Source organism: Scomber japonicus, chromosome 17, assembly GCF_027409825.1.
Source record: "Scomber japonicus isolate fScoJap1 chromosome 17, fScoJap1.pri, whole genome shotgun sequence".
NCBI lineage: Eukaryota > Metazoa > Chordata > Actinopteri > Scombriformes > Scombridae > Scomber > Scomber japonicus.
In genome coordinates this window covers 14,785,591-14,808,013 of record NC_070594.1, presented here as the reverse complement: position 1 = coordinate 14,808,013, position 22,423 = coordinate 14,785,591, and the positions used below count along the sequence as shown (strand labels likewise).

The window sequence follows — 22,423 nt, the reverse complement described above, 5'->3', positions numbered from 1 at the left end:
TACATTTGATAGCAGGAAAAATACCCATATCTGTCTTTTTTCAGAGTGACCCAGAATACAGAGAAATGAAAATATTACAACTTTTTTTATTTCTGTGCAGCTGGTGAACATGTTTGTAGGGGGTTTTGGGTTAAATTTTACCACTTAAAAATGTTTTTGATTTCTTCACATTCAGTAAAAGCAGTATTAAATCTGTATTAAGTAACATCAGACCATCATATACTGTGATTGTGAATGTTTGTTTCTATATAAACTTAAATAAAACCTAAAGAATATACTCTCTGCTCTCTAAAAGCTTAGGGTTAATCACCCATTTAAGAAAAATGAGTTTTATGTTTGAACACTAATTATGAAAGGATACTGTGAAAGGCCCAATATGATCAGTAAGGGTTTAGAGAATCAAATGAACTATTCTTAAGAAGGAAGAGCACCTTTTGATTCTGTATATTTTACAGCATAGAGCCTATTTACTTGAGTATAGACTGAAGTCTACTTTAGTATGATCTTAAGCAAATGAAACACATTGTATTTGCTGCATCTTGAGAAACATTGTCCAAAATGTGGGGGAATTAGTTTACATTTGTTCATCTAATATGGATGTGAACATGCCCAAACACCTTTAGACCTTTAGAAACTAAAATTAAAAATGTCCACACTTTAACCTCATGTATTGAAAAAGAAATGCATCCAGTTAATCCATGAAAACCCTCAATGAATATGGAATATTGCACCATACAGAAGTGACTCTTCAACAAGAAGGGGGCGCTGCCACCTATCCAAACTATCCTCTGCAGTTTCAGCCAATCACAGAGCCGTGTTGCATCTGTAGTCCCGCCCCTCCTGCCCTGCCTGCTCTCAGTCAGCACAAGTTAAACAGAAAGACGAGAAGAAGAGTAGTTGGATGTCAGAATGAGCTGGCAACACAGCAGCCCAGCGATGGGAAGCAAAGATAGATAAACACACCGCTGAAGATATATATTGGCAGGTAGATTGATCACCTATCAGTTATCAATTGGATGTCAGCTGTGTGTAAAGTAGAAGAAAGGAGAAAAGGAGGAGAAACATGAGTCGGCAGCAGCAGCAAACACAGGGAGTGGTTTTAACGGGTTACCACAGCAACGTCGAAATGTTGCCGAAAACTGGACCGTGTGACCCCGATCCCCCAGCACAGGAGCACGAGCTCAGGTGAGAGGTGTGTGTGTGTGTGTGGCGCGGTCTGTCATATGCTATTTTGGGGGACAAATATCAGACTGAGGGCGAGTTAATTGGGGGCAGCCTGTCCAATTGGGGACAAAGGCTGTGTTCTCAAGCGGTAAAAAGCTGATTTTTGGGTCAGTGGTTATGGTTAGGGTGATGATACGTCTCCAGGAAATTAATGTAAGTCTATCTGATGTCCTCAAAAGTGACCCAAGACAACTCGTGTGTGTGTGTGTGTGTGTGTGTGTGTGTAGGACAGAGACAGAAAGAGAGGTTAGAGTGTTTTTTCCTTACTTGCTCTACTTGAAAGGTGTAGAAAAAACATGTTGACATTGTTATCCTTCTGGAGAACTGGAAGTCAGCAGTAACCTGGTTAACTGCACCTAAAGGAAGCAGATGTTTCACACTCCACCCTTGACCTGTTCCGTTTACCACTTTCCTTATCAGCTCCTCAGCAGGTTAACCTTGACTGTGTTATATTATCCCAGATTGGATTCAAGACTATTCTACACCACTGCAGGCCTTAGGTTGATACTCTCCTGTGTCCAGTGTTTTTACAGTATAAAATATACAGAGAGACTTTCCTTTTTTTGTTAGACTATGGTTAAAATGAAGGCCATGTTCAACTGAAATCACCTTTTTGATAACCAATCATCATACAGTTATTCAGTCACCAATCAGTCATTTTTCTATCAAGAATACCAAACATGCCATGGTCCATGCTCATCACATGTGAGGATTTGCTATGTTTCTCACTTTTGTATAATTGTAAATTGAATATATTTGGTTTTAGCCTGTTAGTCAGAAAGAATAAGGAACTTGGAGATGTCACATAACATTAAAAACAATCAGAATGTGTTGGCCAATTGAGGAAGTAATCACCTGATGATAAATCAATAATAAAAATAAAATCATTAGTTGCATAACTAAAGATATGAAAAAAAACAAAACAGTTGTCAGCATTCAGTAAAGCAATAAGACAATGTATGTAAAGCTCAAAGTTTTGGAGTGGATCCCTTTCTGTTGCAGTTTATAGTGTTAGTTTAAAGAGAGTAAATCTAAAAGGAAAACGTCAACATGTCTAATTATTCTTGCAGCTTTCTCTCAAATTATATATTGCAGAGGTGTCTCAGCGAGCCCTTGTGATGTGTATGGAAGCATCTATGTTAGTTATGTTGCTTTATTCATTCAGTCATTCATTCATTCATTCACTGAGGTCTTTAATCTGTCTCATCTCTGCGTAACAATATTGGATTTCATTGCCAAAGTCAGTCTTGGCTTGTTATTGCTGCTCCTGTTAATGGCTCATTGTTTGCATGGCATGATTGTCAGCTTTTTATAAATAGGAAAATCCCTATTATGAGTCTGGTGCTGTAGTTTACAAGGTGCTGTCGCAGTGGAGCTGCTGAATAGGAACTAAGCTCAAGTGGAAACACCAGTGCAGTTACACTCTTTTATTTATAACTGAGCAGACTTGTTTAATCGTCCTGGCTGAGCTGTCCATGTTTGTCCTCCGCATGTTTAGATCAGCAAAAAAAAAACTGCTGTCAACAACCGCAGTATGGTAAAAGTAAACAACCCATGGTGCAGCAACAGTCCAGATGGTGGACAGTACAGACAGACACACCTGTCTCTGAGTGTGTGTGTGTTTGTATATGTGTGTGTGTGTGTGTGTGTGTGTGTGTGTGTGTGTGTGTGTTCCAGATGGCATGTCCAGCAAACAGCATCACATTACAGCCTGCCTTTGTCTCACCTCCCACAGCAGTGTGTGTTTGTGTGTGCACGTGTGTCCTGTCGAAGTTGACTCGTGAAGGCTTAATTTTGTGGTCATTCTTTCCCCTAGTCAGGAAATGAGAGATAGACAGACAGAAAGCTGCTGATCTTGCTCCAGCAGTGGACATCTGACCTAAAGAGCCTTAGGTTTCCTGTCAGCTGGGAGTCTTGGACAAGGAAGCCTTTTTTTTGTTATTTCAGGGAGCTGGCAAGAACTCTTGAAGAGGTTTCAGAGCTTCAGCTTTTAACTAAGGGGCAGTGTGTTCCTGTTGTGTTTCCTAGTCATACTGGGACCAGCACTTCCCCAGTAATCTTCCCTACTGTGTGAAATGTGACATAAAAAATAAATAAAAGCAGAAACGCATGGTTCAGATTAATTTACTACGCAAAGCAACAAACCCTGTTAAAGCGATACAATGCTCTACAGGAAATGACAGCTGCAGAGAGGAAAAGGAGCTGTGAAACGTATCATTACACATATTACATCAGACATGGAACAAAAACTCGAATTTAGTTTACTAAACTCTGCTCTGCTCTGTACTGGTAGCTTCACTCGCATTGAATTTGGCTCTAGTCAGGATGAACAAGACTCAAAACTACTGCGACTGAGTAGAAGAGTAACCACACACACAAAATAATCCAGAAACACAGATGGTCAGGGAGACGTCCAACTGATTCAGACTTCCAGCGTGAAGGATTGAGTGGAATATGCAGCGTAGATTCAGATCTATTATTCAACCATTACGTCATTAATGAGATCAGTAAGTGTGTGTGTGTGTGAGAGAGAGAGAGAGAGAGAGAGAGAGAGGGAGAGAGGGTCTAAACAGAGGCAGCCTCTGTCTCTCAGAGGGCAGTTGGCACCTGTTGATCTGAATGAGAATAACACACACTTCTCATCCTCTTTCCCGTTAAACTTCTTCAGCTGTCCTTTGTTCACTTTGTGGTTGAAGCTCCAACCACATCCATCTCCAGAGGTTGGGAAAGTACTCGGGTCCTTTTTAAAAGGAACAATACAACATTTTGGGAAATATGTTTATTTGCTTTCTAGCCGAGAGTTAGATGAGAATATCACTGTCTGTCTGTGCAGTACTTAGTTAGCAGTAGAGATGCTGGCATGTGTTGTAACCTTTGGACTGGGCTAGGCTAGCTGTTTCCCTCTGTTTCCAGTCTTTATGCAAAGCTAGGCTAACCAGCTGCTGACTATAGCTTTATATTTAGCTTACTGACATGAGAGTGGTGGATCTTCACATCTAACTCTCAACAATTGTGTGTTTTGTATCCAAAATCTTCATCTGTAAAGTAACTCCAGTTGTCAGGTACCTGTATTTTGTAAAAATAGGAATATTTGTCACTAAAAATGTAGAGATTTTCAGAAGTATAAAGTGGCATAAATGGAAATACACAAGAAAAATAAATGTAAATATTTAGTTTCCTCCACTGTCTCTCTCAATATTTTAAAGTGTTGTTACAATTGTATGTCTATAGCCTCATCTCATGTTTCCTACTGTAGGGAGAGAATGTGTCATTGTGGTTGGGAGATTTGTCACTGGACTGGTAAACGGGCAGGTCATGTGGGTTTAAATAATACTTCCACAGTCCTTGACTCATTCTGCTCATCGGTGCTGAACTTGCTCTTTGCTGTGTGATGAAGTTTCCCTCCATTCCTGTTTGCACCTCACAGTGCACCTCTCTCTCTCTATACACACACACACACACACACACACATACACACATACTTTGTCTTTGTCAGCAGCACCAAGGAGCTGATAAAGGGTTTGCGGAAAAAGGGTACAAAGAGTACTACAATCACGCACAGCTGTGGCTCTGTAGGTCATTTGTGTATCCATGTATGAAAGTGTGCCAGAGAGAGAATGTGTTTGTTTTACTCACAAGGGCAGCCCACCTCACCTTTGAGTGTATGTGTTTAAGTTCAAGTTCAATACTTTATTGCCATGTCAACATAGTTGACAGGAATTTGCCTCAGTACAACTCTTAAAAACAGAAAAAAATACACATACACAGTAAGTAGATACAGATAAATATAAAACAGTTATCACATTTATACATTCAAACTGACCTCTTTGATAAAGTGCCTTGTGCTTCCTCTTTAGATTTTAAGTACTTGTTGGTTAAAGCTTTCTACAAGTGGTTGTGCGTCAGAGTTCAGGTATCAAACAGTCTCATAATATGTACAGGGTGAGAGAGGTCGCCATTCACCTTCTGTGCTTTTTATCTGATATATGTAGCATATGTGGAGGAGACAGAGGGAAGGTCACAGCCAATGATGTTAGATGACATGTGTACCGCTCTTTCTTACTGTCCCCTCTCAAGGATCACATCATACTGTGACTGAGAAGGTGAGGACACTCCACAGTTTCACTGTAAAAGTGAAGGAAACTTTTTAACCTGTTGCTGAAAATGAAGCCTGTGGTGGGCTTTATTAATTATGTGACTGATGTTCAGTATGTGGCTAACAGTGATGCTAAGGAGTTTAAAAGTGTCAACCCTCTCCACTGTCTGGTCATCAATGACCAAAGACCTATAAGGATCTCCTTACCCCTCAATTATCAATCAATTATTATCAATCAGTCAATTATTATTTCTTCTGTTTTAGCTATGCTTAAAACCAGGTTGTTTGCCTTACACCACGTCACCAGATTCGGCTGCTGATTCATCACCATTCCTTATCATGCCTGCCATTGTTGTGTTGTCTGCTAATTAAATAATCTGCATAGATTCAGAATATGGGATACACAATAGTTTATAGTGAGTACAGCCAAGGTTAGAGAACACGACCGGTGTTGAGGGTCGTTGACATAGAGGACACGTTACCTATATTAACCACTTGCTTTCTATCAGATAGGTCTAAAATCCTGTTGCACAGACACATTCATTTCCAACACCTGGAGTTTGGCAAATAGTTAAAGGGGCACAATTGTACTGCATCAGAAAACAAAACCTGTGCATAGATGACAGGGGGCTCCAGTTGCTGCAGGATACTGTGTAAGCACAGAGACACAGCATCATGTACTGACCTGTTAGCATGATAGGCAAGCTGTAAGATGTAAATCTCAATGTTGGATACATTTTTACAGACCAGCTACTCAAATAACTTCATAACAGAAGTGAAAAGCCACAAGCCTGTAATCATCCAGGCTATTAACATTAGACTTCTTGACTACAGGGATGACAACAGCTGGTTTAAAACATGCAGGGACTCTGGAGAGCAGTTAAAAAATGTCTGTAGAAACAGAGAGCAAAGTGATGTTTATCAATTTGTGTAAAAAGCTGTGAATATTTTGCGTTATTGTACATGGTTGACATGTATTTGTGTACTTGTGTTTTGATACATAGATGCTGACCTTCACAGTTCATGAACTAGCAGAGCTGCACTCCAAAAACACAAAAATATCTCAGACTGGTGACGTCTTCACAAAGAGGAGGCACAGTTGTCTTGCTTATGAATGATTTCACAGGTTGGCAAATGAGTGACAGTGGTCAACAACAACTACTCGGAAGACGCAAAGCTTAATTTTTAACACGGTTGTAAATATGTTTCCTCAGTACAGGGGCATAGTTAAATAGAAAATGGTTGTCTTAGCCAATCAGATAACTTACAACAGGCGGTTTCTTCTCTCTTTAGTCATCTCTGGATCATTGTTACGTATCAGATAATAAAAATACCTGCAAACTGCCACAACAGTGCAGCATGTAATCCATCCACCAACATGAACAAGGCTTAGAATCTGGCCATGCTGGCTGCTCTGTGAGGCACAGCAGTACTTTCAGCTCTATATAAAAAGAATGTAATTTGCCTACAATGACAATGCTGATGTTTAGCAAGTATAATGTTCACCATCCAAATTTTGATGCCATCTAAATGTAAATGTAATGTGTAGACCAAGAAAGACAACTCACAGAAATACAGCATGGAAAACAGGACGACTAAATTGCAATGGATTTGTAACACATATGAAAAATGAGATCAGGAGGTCGGTTTCATTGTCACAACCTACAATCCACAATTCAAAGATATAAAAATGACTGTCATAGAAGACTAAAGAAACCAGAAAATATTCACATTAAGAGGTTGGAATCAGATAATTGGATAATAAAAAATGACTCAAAACGGTTGTAGATTAATTTTCCATCGATCGACTAATGTTTACAGCTCCACCTTTTATCCTCTGGTGAACATAAAAACCGTTGCACAATTTCAAGGCAGTCTAAGCATGTATTTGAGAAGTTTCACTGCGTCACCAGCATGGCTGAAAATGGTACAAATATGAAGTCAGTGTGAACAAATTGGTAACAAAGTATCACACTGCAGGCAAGTATGCATATAAATATACAGTAGCTGAATGAAAACTCCACGGCTAGATGTCTTCAATAATTTGCTCTTCCAGCACAGACAAACTAATATGTGTGCTAATATGTTTGTGAGCGTGTGATTTCTAATCTCTGATTTATGGTGCAGTCGTTCTTTACACTGTAGCGCTAGATGAAGGTAAATCATTAACTTCTTCTGTTAGGTCATGTGTGTGTCGGCCAGGTTTAACTCTAGTTTTCAAGATAAACACATCTTCCCAAGTTGATCTAAAAATGAGAACATTTTTGGCATTCCTTACAAATGAAAACATTTCAATTGGTGAAGGATTAGGTGTGAGGGGAATTACTGTAGGGGCAAATGACCTCCTGAGCTTTATTATTATCAGCGTGTTTCTGAATGTGTTATCTTACAGAGTTTAGATTAAGGGATGAGATCTATTGAAGTAAGACATAAAAAAATATGGAAGAAAAGCAGAATAAAAGTACCAAGTAGAAAGAAAGAGGAATAGAAGTCTCTGGTGAGGTGTAGGAGGTGAAGAAATTCACAGAAGAAGGAAATAAGAGTGGTAGAGTGTAGGACGGAGGGGAGGAGGTCATTGCTGTGGTTTCAATTGCAGGTAAAATCCCTGATCTTTTTTTAAATATACACTGAAGTGTGTGTGTGTGTGTGTGTGTGTTTATATTTGCCAGTGTTATCGCTTCATAAGTGTGTACTCAGTATGTGTGTGTGTGGCAGGAAGTCTGCTGTGGTATGTGGCCTTGGCTCAGCATGAACCCTTGGTGCAAATCTCCACTCTTAATTCCAAATTAATTAATACAGCACATTAAATTGATGCAGTTAGTCATACAGGCAAAATTACTGCGTGTCCTTTATTTCTGCAATGATTAGTCACTATACAACTCCACTATATAACTTATAATATACTTAACTGTATATCTTTAGGTTCTGAACCAAACTATGACTTAACTATGAATCAATTAATAGAGAAATAATCCAAAATAAGACACACCACAACTATACATCATTGTAGTTGTTGTCATTAGTACTATGTACAACTCCACCAAATCCCATGATGTCATGTATTTTATAGTTTTATATGATATAGTATAATTTTGGCTTTAATTTAACTGGTCTAAATGATAGGCAGTGAAAGCAGTACCGATGGTTGTACCAGCAGCAGTAGTGTCACCCTGCTCTGTGGACACATTACAGAGTGAATGAATTAGAAAACATATTAAAGGCAATTGTATCCAGAGTGATTTTTCAGATTGAAGCTACTTCTGCTCGGGGGAAACTACCTCTTAAGGGAAAACCACTCCTACTCCAGAACAATTGTCCTGCTTTTGTCCTACATGTATCAGAACTTTGAACTTTTTGTCATCCATTAGATACAGCATTTAATGTTTGATGTGTGCATGAATAAATAGTATTTTTGTGCTTTTTAAGGGAAAAAAATGGTAAAAATCCAAGCACCAGAGGCTGATATGTCCTCCTAGAATGAGTCACACTACAAAAAAAAAAAAAAAGTCTGGATCTTAAGTTTCCCACAACACAACCAATAGGATGGGTGTTTTTTTTTTCTTTCTCAAACTCTTCCTGCCTGGGAAATGCAGACGTTTCGATCTCCATGTGTGCCTTTCCTGTTTCATATTTAATCTCCAAGTGTAAACCAAGTGTAAAATTGGTGGAGTGCCTCTTTAAAAAAAAAGAAAAAGAAAAAGCTATTTCTCCAAAAAGCACCAGAAAAGATTGACTTAGATTAAGTAACTGTTTAAGTGTTAAAAGCGCTGTCAATCAATTCTGGAATGATACAGCAGCTTTACACCAGGTTTATGAAGCAAACGGTGAAGACTTTACTGGTTAAAAAATACAATATGCCATGAAATGGGGTAACTGGAGCTCACTGGGTTTGAATTTTGTGTGTGTGTGTGTGTGTGTGTGTGTGTGTGTGTGTGTGTGTGTGTGTGTGTGTGTGTGTGTGTGTGTGTGTGTGTGTGTGTGTGTGTGTGTGTGTGTGTGTGTGTGTGATTAACAAAACCATGAATAATGACACACATTTACATTTTATCTAGCAGCCATACTTAACTGTAATAAGTCACTGTCTTTGCTAGGCTAGGCTAAACAACACTAAGATGTACAGCTGTGTTAGCTGTGTTGAGCTAGCAAAGGGAAGTCCATGTTTAGCTTCTATTCTTAGTCCCTGCAGATGATGTTCCCATTAGCTGAGTGGCTGGGAATTCAACATGTTCCTGCCTGTTCCATACTAGTAGCCTTTGGCCGACTTCTGTCTGTCTGATTCACTTTCCGTGTCAGAAGTTATCTCTGACTTCTTGGCATACTAGTTAAAGGCATACTAGCATCCAGAAGACAGCTTTATGAAACAGGCAGCATACACATCTCTCCACTGGCCCTCTTGACTGAAAACTCCAACTCAAAGTTCTCAGACAATTAAACATTTATAAGGCAGGAATAGTTTTATGATAGAGGCTATCACTGGTATACAAAGTGCAAAGTACACAGTTTACATCTATGAGTTTCAGTAAAGAACTTAGCCAAGAGTATGCCAAATAACCAGATGATCACCAGATTTTGTGTCTTTCTAACTGACTGACTTGTCTCTCTTATAGCCGCAAAACAGGCCACTACACTGTTCAACCGAACCAGAATACTCATCATGGAGACAGATACGGGCCCACCAGTACCGACCCATCGTCACTCCCCAATCCAAGTATAGCACTGGGTCCCAGGTCTCAGCCTTCCTCCAGCCCGAAGCCTAATAACTCCAGCCCCCGACACAGCCCCCATTGCAGGAAAGGATCCCAGCCCTCATGTCAGCGCTGCAACTCTCAGGTAGGCTGTGAATTCAACTCGTTTAACTAAGAATAGCATGTTCTTCTTCTATTTATCCTAAAAATACTTTCAGTGTGAATCATTTGAAAGGAGAGTTTTTTCCTTTTTATTTGTTAACTTAAAGCTTGCCAAAAGAAATTAAAGGCAACAAATGGTGACAATTACAATTAAGGGAAAAATGCGACTTCATTATGTTTCTTGTATTTCTTTAATTAAAATTGTTCCGATATCAAGCTGCTTTGTAGCTTTTTCAGACCTTCCATAATAATAATGCTTTGATATTAAGTTTATAGTGGTGAAGAAGAAATGTGCGTATGGCCAGAGGTGTGATTTAATCAAGTGACGTCTGAGAACAACACCTTGAGCTAGTGACATCACAGCCCTTGGTCATTACTGCCCCCTGATGATTTCATCTATGGCTTATGTCTGAATGTAGACCCTCTTTCTGTTGTGACTCCTTGCAGTTAACATTGTCAACTGTCCACCTAAGAACCACCTTCCCCCACCAAGTTATCATTTGATCTTGCCTGTGTGTCACACTGTAAGGTCTGAATGGAAATGCTCTCCCTTCCTACCTTTTTGTTTCTTTGCTGATCACTGCCTTGGTCTTACTGTAAATGCCTCCATTTCATTTGCTCTGGCTCAGTCCACTGTCCCAGACCCACTCTGTGTCAGTGTGCTCCCCGATATCCCGGGATATTAATAAACATCCATTACCACAGCAAGCTTTGAACAAGGAACGTGAGTGATTTTCTTCAACGGTGGTCAGCTAGTTACTGTCGCAGCTTGTAATTTTTGCCTCAGTGGGATTCACAGGCAGTGACCTTTTCTACAGTTGGACCAACTCTGAATAACAATGTCAGCTATAAATGTCCAAATTGTAACTATTAAAAGTTTCATAGGTGGTTCGGTTGGCAGGCAAACAATTGTTAGGACATGCATATTTTTTGTCTCTTTGCTGAGTCCCCTGAGAATGAGTGTGGTTTTTGAGACTTGTTCAGACTGGCTTTGTTTTCTGTACATCATATCTGGCCCATAGGGGCAATTCAAAGTTAATCCAGAAAAACTGCTGTACAGATCAGAAACACGATATGAAACAGGAATGGAAACTTGAAACTATAATAGATAAAATCCCCCTCTGAATTGTATGCATCTTCACGTGTCTGCACATCTTGCAGGACTCTCTGGACGAGCTGGAGATGGACGACTATTGGAAGGAGGTAGAGCACATCACTTGCTCGGGAGGAGGAGCAGGGAAGGGAGAAGGTGGAGGAGAAGGGGAAGTGCAAGAAGAGGAGCAGCAGAAAATTCCAGAGGGTAAGAAACATTGTGTCCATGGACAGGCCTGAAAGGGAGACAAATTAGCCCTTTTCTTACATCTGCTGGTGTGTACAGGCAGTCCATCCATATGCAGTGGAACATTCTACTTCAGATAAAAGTTAACGCAGTAGCAGGCTTTATCATAGACTTGTTGAGGCATGTGTGCCATTCTAGATATGGACATTTAACAACATAACAGTTGCATTTCTGGTAAAATATCAGATTCATTCTAAATTGCAGGCAGTCGAAAGAATAACAACACAATGTTTTTATTATCTACACAACGTCAATCCAAAAAAATGTTAGTGCCCTGTTTATTGTGGCAGAATGAGCTGGAAAGACTGTTTTCTGTTGTTTACTGCTGAGAAACGACTCTCACATCTCAGACTTGCACAGACTGGCTTTTGCACATGAGGTATGCAATTCTGGTGTGCTCTTCTGAGTCTTATTTAGCCTGTTTATGAAGACTATTGTTCTCTGGAGCAAACATACACTTCCTGAGGAGTGTGTATGTCCAAATGTGTTCACTAATTTCCCTTTCCTGCACCTGTAGAATTGTCTCTGCGTCTTACGGATATTTTTTCCTCTGTCGTGTACCATCTTAGGAACCACATTTTTAAAAAAGTCCTTCATCACTTTTTATTTCTCCCTGTCACTTTCTCTTTCAGAGGGGGAGCAGGAGGAGGCATGGCTTACAGAGGCCGGGCTAACACAGTTGTTCGATGATTCATTGGCAGGTGACCAAGATCAGGTATGAATGATTTATTCATAATTAAAAGAATTAGAACTGATAACAGGTTGAGTCATACAAACGGATGATAAATTGAAGGAAAAACCAACAAAAGAGCCACCACATGCCACCAGAACAGCTTCAATGCACAAAGTCTCTGAACTCTACTGGAGGATTGAACACCATTCTTCCAAAAGATATTCCTTCAGTTGGTATTTATTAATGATGGTGGTGTAGAGTGCTGTCTAACACATTGGTCCAAAATCTCCCATAGATGTTTAATTGAGCTGAGATGTGGTGACTGTGAAGGCCGTAGCATACAATATGATTCACATCATTTTCATACTCATCAAGCCATTCACTGAACCCTCATGCCCTATGGATGGAGACATTGTCATCCTGGAAGAGACACCACTCCCATCAAGATAGAAATGTTTCATCACAGGTTAAAGTGATCACTCAGAACAACTTTGGATTGACTTGCAGTGGGGGACAAGTGGATCTAAATCATGCCAGCAAAATGTCCCCCACATCATAACAGAGCCACCGGATCCCCTCACTGTAGGGATCAAGCATACAGATCTGTACTGGTTTTTCCTTTTTAATTTGTCACCTGTCTGTAGTTTCAGTTTCAAGTTTGCAGTTTACACTAATCAACCCACTGATTACGTGTGCCATGCTTTGTAACCTGTTATATAACTAAGAATAGAAAAACACAGTGTGACTGAAGATAGATACTACACCAACTGACCGATATCTTATGCTGATAATTGACAGGAAGAGGACAACGCTGTGTTTCTATCGACGCTGACCAGAACTCAGGCAGCAGCCGTACAACGGCGTGTGGCTACCGTACAGCAGACATTGCAACGGCGACGCAACCGACAACACGTTCCCGATGTTAGGGATATATTCAAACCGCCTGAAAAGGTTAGTATATACACACAAAGTGAACTTGATCTGAGGTAAAAATGTGTGAGTGCACATCACAAAAAACAATACTTGATCAGATTTAACTTTAAGTCATCACTTTGCTTTCAGAATTGTTTTAAACACTGTAAGACCATCAGAAAATCTCAGTGCAGTGATTATGATTGGCATGAAATCATGAAAGATAAATTGATTACATGAATTGAACATTCTACGACAACACAAAGTAGGCATTTCCATTTTTTTTGTTACCACAAAGGAAGTGGTCATAACTTCGCTAACTTTGCTTTTGTTACTTCTCCAGTTTTGTGGTGAATAGTAACTAATTACCAAGCTTTTTTTTGACATGACACTAGGATTCTTATAGAAGTATTTATTTATGAAAAATATAGTGTTCTGCTGCTCCAAACTACTCTAGTCAGCAGAATTAGTAGCGCTGAACCAAAAGTCTCTTGTTCTCCTAACTTAGACACACAGTTTGTCCACTAATTAACAAAAAAGATAATATGTAACACGGAAAAATGTAACTGGGAGGGGGAGTTCTGTGTGAATACGTGAGTGGTTGAACATTACAATGTATGCTGTTCAGTGTACAATATGTCTCTGTGTTCACTGTCTGCTACAGGATGAGGGGCCGGGTAAACCCAAAGGGGGAAGTGAGAATGGACAAAAAGACGTCACTTCATCTGGTACGTGCAACATACTTCTATAGACAAACTGTGAATCAGCGTTGTGAATGACAAACTGAGGCCCAAATAAACTTCTGCCTTAAATGCATTTTAGAACACATGAAATGTAAATATATATGCTACAAAAATACAAATAAATGTTATTTCTCAACACAGCAATAGAAGAATTCATAAACACAGCTTTATTATAAATTTGTGTATATAGTACATCACTGTAAGATGGTTCAAATATCAGCCAAACCCAAAAGTGTGTGTTTATTCAGCGTCAGTAGTTTTATCAGGCGTCTCTCTTTCTCCTTCAGCTGAAGTGACTACAACGCTGTGGGACACTGTCTCTATGTACTGTTTATACAGCAGCACTTCACCTACATAAACACATTTGTACCAAACTACTTGTGTAGTCACAGCTCTAATATCCTTCTCTGCCTGCGTCTTGACAGAAAAAGAGACGGTAATGAACGTTGAAGTGGCATTTTCAGAGCAGGCGCTCAGTTACAGGGACAACCATCAAAAGTCAAGAGTCACTTCTACCATGAACACGGCTGATGACAAATTGCCGGTGAGTCACAAATCTGTACTTCCTCTCCTGTGCTGTATATTTCCTTTTAATGCAAGTGTCCTGCAGGTTTCTATTAACGTGTGTATTGATAACTTATTAGTTGTCTTAGAGCAATGATTGCTAGAGAGTGTGCGATAAATAGAGAACTGGCAACAGAAATAGAGGAACCTTATTACAAAGTTGCTTACTGGTTATTTACTGTTGACTGTGTATTTTTTAAGGTGTCCATGGTGACAAAATGTTTTCCTTTTGTTGCATCTCAATGTAATATAATCAGATCAATTTTGAAAAAAGTTGAACTTTGATATTAGCTGGAACAGGATCTATGTCTTACACCTTCACATTTAGGAAATTATTTACTTTATGACTAAAGTAAACAGTTTGGGTTTATAATCTTATAATTAGGCTCAGTGTATGGTATGGCGGTGAATGTGTGTGTGTGAATGAGAGGCAAATTGACAATATAAATGCTGTCCATTTATAGAATAGAGTATATACACTAGAGTATATAGTATAGAGTATATACAGATTTTATAGTGAGGATAAGGCAGGGTTGTATTGCACTTCAGTGGAAAGCAGAACTGTATGTGTGAGTGATGGTCTATAGTGACATCTAGTGCTTGAAGCTGGTGTAACAGACTCATTCCACTGTGTGTGATCACAGAAGTCTACGTACAGTGCAGTCAATTCATGCATGAAATAATCCACAGTCATGATACAAATATAAAGTTAAATACAGATAAAAAATGAATTGTGTGCAATATCTACTTCAGATGCTATTTAAAAAGACATCGACCAGTGATGCTGGAATCTGAAGAAGAGAAATTGCATCTAAGGGAGCTACAATGTGTGGACCTTTTTATCTTTTCTTGTTAACATTGTGTCGTTGATCTAGTACCTGTTTGAATTTTATTGGATGTGAACGTTGCCTACACTTTTTGGTGCAATGTCTACTTGCAGTGGTTTCTCCCACAGTAGCTGACTAGTCCCATCTCTCTCTCTATCTTTTTTTTTTTCTTTTCTAGAACTTTAAGTTGCTCCGGGATAAAACAGGTCAGACCAGAATAGGAGACCTCTCTCCTCTGGATATGAAAAAGGTAATGTGATATGAGGGATGTTATGATCTGTGTATGTGCATCATCAATTTATCTTAGGATGGGCCTTTGCAAGACAAACATTCCTTTGTTGTTTATAAATGTAGTACTGATATCAAAAATATACAGTTTATTATTTATATTGTACATTTTTCTCTGTTTTTCATGCTCTATCAGGTGCGTAGACTTGTGCTTGTGGAGATGACTGCTCTGTTTGACACAGCTGGGATAGACCTTAAGGCACACAAAGCTGTCAAAGTTAAGGCTAAAGGTAAACACCACACACACACGACACAGAGCGGGGAACATAAGTTAAATATGCTTTTGCTTCACAGACACGCACAGAGATTAAAAGTAAAAACCACAAATGAGAACTTGTACACACACACAAACAGGATATCAGCAAATACTGACAAAGTCATCAAAATGTCAAAATAAATAAAATGAGAATAAATTACTATTTTTATCTGGGTAAACAACCATAGTTAACATTCTATAAACAGTTTAGAGGCTTAACTTCATATTTTTGTTTGTGTAGAAAGCGGTCTATTTGGTGTTCCTCTTACAACGTTATTGGAACAGGACCAGAGGAGAGCTCCTGGGACCAAAGTGCCAACTATACTGCAGAAGGTGAGCACACCAGCCAGATGGTCTGGCACCTACGCCATCATTATTACCAGTATGTCCAACTTTGTTATTATAGTCTTATACCATAAGTGAGTCTCTCTTTTATCCATAGCTTATCAGTCATATTGAGGAGGACGGATTAGACACAGAGGGTTTGCTTCGAATCCCTGGAGTGGCCACTAGAGTCAAGGTGGGAAACAGTATTATCAGTTTAGTTTCACAGACTTAAATCTCCATGTCATCAATCAGTCGATCAACGTTCACCAGTACATCATCACAGTTGCTTGAATTAGTCACCAGACTTTATTTCTTTATTTTGATACAGTAGTGTAATGTGCTTGCCTGTGTGTATCTGTTTCAGTCACTGTGTCATGAGCTAGAGTCCTCTTTCTATGACGGGGTGTTTCCATGGCAACAGCTGAAACAGCACGATGCTGCTAGCCTTCTGAAGTTGTTCATCAGGGACTTACCGCATCCATTACTGACTGTGGAGTACCTCAATGCATTTACTGCTGTCAACAGTATGTATACTACCTGTACATGAGGTTAACTTTGATCATGAGAGTTTTACAGCAAGGGTTAGGTTATTAAGCATTTCCCTGTTCGTGTGTGTTTTTACATTACAGTGCTCCCCACAAAGAAGCAACAGCTGCAGGCTTTGAACCTGCTCGTCCTTTTGTTACCTGAGGCCAATCGGGATACTTTGAAGGTAGATGCACATGCCCTTTTAAACGTGCTACTGTATATGCAGGACTTTCACCAATAAAACATGACCTAATTTTCTATTGTCACAATTTCTTCTGTTTCCTCCCACAGGCATTAATGGAATTTTTCCAGCGTGTGATTGACCATCAGGCCCAGAATAAAATGACCCTCAACAATGTCTCTGTTGTCATAGCGCCCAACATCTTTATGTTAAAGGGCATCCGCTCCAAGGTTACAGAACAACAGCAGTTCGCCATGGCAACGAGCACAGCCAGCATTGTGCGGCTGCTGATTAGATACCAGAATCTTCTATGGACAGTAAGGATCAAAAAGAGCCTGCTAGCTGAAAGTGCTCTGCCATTCAAATCACCATCATTAGCAGATATGTGTCAGTGTCAGTTAAATCAGTGCAGCCTGGTTTATAAATAGTTACTCACAGACGCATCTAACATTTGTTGTTCCACAATGAGTGGAGGATGTGTTACTGTGTATTTGTGACGTGTGTCAAATCCCCATTCTACGTGTGTCTCTCTCATCTAGATCCCAAAGTTCATCCTGACCCAGGTCAGACAACAAAACATGGAGCGGAAACCGAACAAAGAGAGAGCTGTAAGAAAGCTGCTGAAGAAGATAACCACTGACAAACCATCTGACAAAGCTGTTCCAGAGGTAGGAGTTTTAACTTTATAAATGTAATTGCTATGCAGGGACTCATTTGATATAACAGTCATAAATCTTTCAGGGTAAATGGTGTGTGTGATAGTGAAGTTATACTTTTATGTTATCTTATTTCATGCAATCTGCAGGTGTTATGATAAGGTAAATGGTAATTGATACTGTGTATAAAGATTTAAATATATACTGAGGAATTTCTATGATGTCTGTAAAAATAAATGGGTCGAGTCAGGGTCAAGACATTTCCCTGTTACCTGATACCAACTGATCTTCCTTTAGTAGTAGTCATAAACAGCACAGCTTGTATATGTACTGTCTTGAGTAATAGCGACATCTAGTGGTGATATATAAGAATAATGTTTTTGGTGTAACATGTGGGCAGGATTCAGGAGCCAAACCAGTTATAAGATATGTAACCCCTTTGTAGCTGTGCATTAAGATATTTATACCATTCTGTATACATATTAAATGTTCATTTAGGGATATCGCAATCAAGTTTTTCTTGATGAGTAAGAAAATATGTGCAATGAAATAATAGGTGTACCCGTCTGACTTTGGCACACAATTTTCACAAGCTACTTATTCCAAATACTGAAGTTCTTGGTTCAAAAAGTTTCCCACAAACTCACTTGATTTTTTTTTGTTTGTTTGTTTTGTGGAGCGCCAGCGGTCATTCCTTATGTCCAAAAAGATGAGTGTTTGATTAGCAACCAGTCTCCTCTCATCTCCTCTTGGATGTGCCAGTGCTGACAAGAACTGACAATCACCAGTAGAGAGTTTACAGTTTCTAGGTTGCACTGTCGCTACTGATCAGCTGTCTTGAAAACGTGTGTGATCATGATACTGAAAGACAGCTGAGTTGGTGGAGTGACAACAGCATAGAAGAGTAGATCTGCTTGGAAAAAAAGTTACTTTGAATGACTTCACCAGTTGACCCTGCATGCTCAGCTATGTGCTGTGCAGTCTGGACAGTGACTTAAGTTTATTAAACAGAAGAGGAAGATTTTTTTTTTATCCAATTCCAAATTCTTTAGTTGCCTGAGGTGCTTTGTGAGTGCTTGTATGTTGATGTGGACAGTGTTTTGAATGATTTCAACAGGATGGTGACCTCAGGGTTAGGGTTAGGCCTTTTTTTTCAGGTAATTACGTTTTGTCTTTGTCTCAATCTGTTCATATGTGTTTACCACCAGGAGAGTTCACAGGGCTTTATCCGCGTCCAGGCACCGCAGTTCAATAAAGTGTCTATGGCAGTTGAGCTTACTGCAGAGTTACAGGCTTCTGACGTATTAACACGCTTCCTCAGTCAAGAAAGGTAATGTGTATATACATTGTATACACTCTCACACAAACACACATTCACTATTTGCCTTGGCTTTATGAGTACTGCATAGTTATATAACTCTTTCTCTGTACTGTCTCTCCCTTGTTTCTTTCTCTCTTTGTCCTCTTAGTTCAGTGACAGTGAAACAAGAAGACTTATTTCTCTATGAGATTGGTGGAAACATCAGTAAGTCCTGTTCTCATTAAAAACATATTAACTACAGTACAATGTTTAAAGACCCCCTCCAGACTTGGAATAATGACAAGTGTCAACTGTTGATACCCCAGCCTAGCTTTTTGGGCCAACAGGTTGTGATTCCTGTTGTAGTTCTAAAAGTCATAGACAAGACCAGATCATATTTTCAGTAACTACACTATGTTGCTGTCTTTCTCTCTTCCTCCTCTGTACCTTCTTCAGAGGAGAGATGTCTAGATGGAGAAACGTATATGAAAGACCTCATCCAGCTGAACCCTGCAGCAGAATGGGTCATCAAAGTTGTACAGCGATGAACTCAATCCCACTATCATTCCCGTGCTGGATGCTGGACTGAGCCACATTTTCACCGCAGTGTCCTACTGAGAAGAGAATTCAGCTAGTCGTCTCTGGTTTTTGCCAGTTTTGGATGGATTTAGACTCTTCGTTTGTAGCATACAGATCTTTTAACAAAGGTGGTGACACATGGTTTCACACATTTGCTGGCAGTGAAGTCCACCAAAAAAGTTCAAATATCCCAAAGGCAAAATCGATTAAATCCATTGAACTGTGTCTGATAATACTGATTTAATTTTTTTAATTAAAATGAAATTACAGGGAATGTGCAAATATAGCCTTAACTTTACAATTACATAGACATTTTTCACCCTTTCTCCTGCTACTTATTTGATTTTTTTTAATTGATGTACCACTATCCTTAAGTACCTGTTGTACAGGTGAAAAGAAACCACTTTTTTCAGAAATCCTTGTCATCTCTGCTCTCTTGTAAAACCACTGTTTAAACTGGTGGAACTATATAAAGCATTTCTCCCAGTTTGTCACAGCACTTGAGCCTCAATATTGTGATTCCTAATATTTTGTGATACTGTAAGTATTACACTTGTATACTGTGATTTTCTGCCACTAATGACTTTCTTTTTCTACAGTAATAAGCTTAAATAATACTATGTGAGGCAATAATATATAAAATTCATATTAGTCATGAGTTATGTACATGAAATAAACAGTGTCCATCAGAGAAGAAGGAAAGATTGACCATAAGGTGGAATGGGAGGATATTTATGGGGTCCATAGTTGCATGGTGCTCTGCAGAGGTTTGAAGCAATAATGAGTTATGTGAGGGAGTGTTCCCCAATGTAGCAAACTTCAACAGAGGCATCAGCCACCAAAAACTGGTAAAAACGTCTTTACTTCTGGGTATTTACTCCAATGTCATCACTGACAACTAACAGAGGCACGCAATGACAACATCACTGTTTTTATGGTTTGTGCATATCTCTACATTATAACTTTTTAAACTGTGGATGTTTGAGTGTGTTAATGTGTGATACCATCTTTAAAAAAAAAACTTCTGCACACCAGTGGACACGTGATCAAAAACATTTCCACATTTTTATATATAGCCTGTGTACAAGCTCAAATACAAGACATCAAGTTAGTTGCCTTTAAAAATTTTGTACCAAAGACTTAATTGTTTTAAAAATATGGTGGCCTCATAAGTGTTCATTTAAAACACATAAATTGCTGATTATATAGAGTAAATGGCCTACTTAAATTGATATGTAGTTTGTTCCAACTGTATTCTAATACTTTTTATATTTTGATTTCTGGCTCTGTAGTCTTCATTGTCTGGAGATCAGTGGATGTACTGTTTTAACTATGGCAGAAGTTGCATTTAGCCCAGAGTAGAAATTTTTTGGCACACCTTTACCTCTCTTGGCTTTCAGTAAAATCTCATTGTGTGCTTTGCCACAGCTTGTGTAGAATCATATCTGCACCACAAAGTCACACATCCTAGATGAGCATTAAACAAATGTGTCGCTGTTTGAATCATATTTTAACTACATCTCTGTCACTTCCTGCCTCGTGTTATCTTGTTTACTGTGAATGCTTTTTTTTTTTTTTTTTTTTCAAATGATGATGTCTTTGTCTTTGTCTGCCTGTGAAATGACCACTAAAACTGCCTGTAAATAAACATAGTTATTAATTACACCTGCTAGTTTGATGCTTTTTGTGTGCAAATTTGAGGTGAATTTACAGTGGTTCATCATCATCTGTGATTATCTCTGTATTTACCACCCTTAAAGGTTTACGTGTTCTGAGAGGTTTTAAAGTTGTGTTTTTTGTTTTAATTTAGCTAGCTTTTAAATGTAAAGAAAGCAACCCAAAAAACAAGAGTTGACATCCTATGTATCTGTATTTTAGATGACCTCAGATTATATCCTCCCCACTTCCTGCCCCATAAACTGTTAAATACAGTCCATACTATGTGCGGTTTCATTCAGCTAATTCCTATAATGATAGTCAATGACCTCCATCAGTCAAATGATCAGAGTGCTAATGGCTTTGCTTATAGACTTGAACTAGAGTACCCTGGTCCACTAGTCAGATACCAAAGGTAACTCCGCATAGACACATCTCCTTGTGGTAACTGCTGAATTGAATCATCCAAGAGTAAGGTTTGGGATTTGCATAGTTTCAGAACTAATTTTCTGAACCTGCTGTAGTGAAACCAGTGGGTAACAAAGCACTACTACAACTGAATCAGAAGGGACCAAATGTAATAGAAATAAGCTTATGGTGTGCAATGCTTGGTTGATAAAAGGATTTCCATGTAATTGACTTTTTTGTAATATAACGACTAAAATAATTTATTTGACTAATATTATTAATACCGTTACTCTACATTTACTTGCCTTTATGCCTGCCATCAAGCCTTTGGTTATAAATGTTAGTAAGCCACTAAAAAAGACAAAAGGTCATCAAGGTTGCAGACAAATGTATTTTTCCCAACATGCTAACACAAACATTTCTCTTATTAATGGCTTAATGCCTTTATAAGTGATTCATCATTAATAAGGAATTTGTTACAAATTATGAGCAAGCTATGTGCTGTGTGTTTATGTTTTAATGAACTGCCAGATAGGCCAAAGATGCTTTCCCACCATGGTGGGCAATAAAGTTCAAAGCAGTGTCACAATCAAAGCCTCAAACTTCCAGAGACCAAGGAGCTACAGGTCCTTAAAGCTCTTTAAAGCCCTCAAGTTTTCCAAATAAGTGAACTTCCCCAAGTAGGTAGCTTGAGCCACCTCCTCTCTACTCTGCTTGACTGAAGTAAAGCAAATAACTAAATCCATCATCATCAGATTATTGTAATTATTAATAATACAACTATTGTTATCGCTACTGCTGCCACCCTCATTCAGATTCCTGACTAATGAGCTACTTTAAGAACTAAAATATTTTGTGAATTACTCCTAAAAAACAATTAGGAGTTTCTCCAACCTTAGTCAATATGAGCTATTTTTAGCCTATATATATTATACATGTATAGGCTATAATGTCATATATCGTGTTTTTCAATTTAACAATTTACATAACCAAATTCATGATAAATACAGTAAACGTGT

The 22,423-nt window shown here is 38.8% G+C and overlaps 1 protein-coding gene across 1 annotated transcript; it reads left to right on the top strand.

Annotated features, from left to right (window-relative positions):
• The first annotated feature begins 893 nt into the window (after nt 1-893).
• Nucleotides 894-21,101, top strand: arhgap18 (Rho GTPase activating protein 18). The gene is made up of 18 exons (XM_053337497.1): nt 894-1,185; nt 9,928-10,150; nt 11,329-11,467; nt 12,139-12,221; nt 12,978-13,130; nt 13,756-13,819; nt 14,260-14,378; nt 15,404-15,475; nt 15,650-15,743; nt 16,011-16,102; nt 16,212-16,289; nt 16,461-16,620; nt 16,726-16,808; nt 16,916-17,122; nt 17,345-17,473; nt 18,670-18,791; nt 18,931-18,986; nt 19,218-21,101. Exons 1-18 carry the CDS (start codon nt 1,064-1,066, stop codon nt 19,307-19,309), a joined length of 2,088 nt encoding a protein of 695 aa, XP_053193472.1. The 5' UTR covers nt 894-1,063; the 3' UTR covers nt 19,310-21,101.
• Nucleotides 21,102-22,423: the final 1,322 nt, after the last annotated feature.

Coding starts and splice junctions, on each gene's coding strand:
- arhgap18 (XM_053337497.1), top strand. CDS start 1,064: ATGAGTCGGCAGCAGCAGCAAACACAGGGAGTGGTTTTAACGGGTTAC. Junction 16,103..16,211: donor TGCCAACTATACTGCAGAAG/GTGAGCACACCA, acceptor TTTTATCCATAG/CTTATCAGTCATATTGAGGA. Junction 16,809..16,915: donor CCAATCGGGATACTTTGAAG/GTAGATGCACAT, acceptor TTCCTCCCACAG/GCATTAATGGAATTTTTCCA.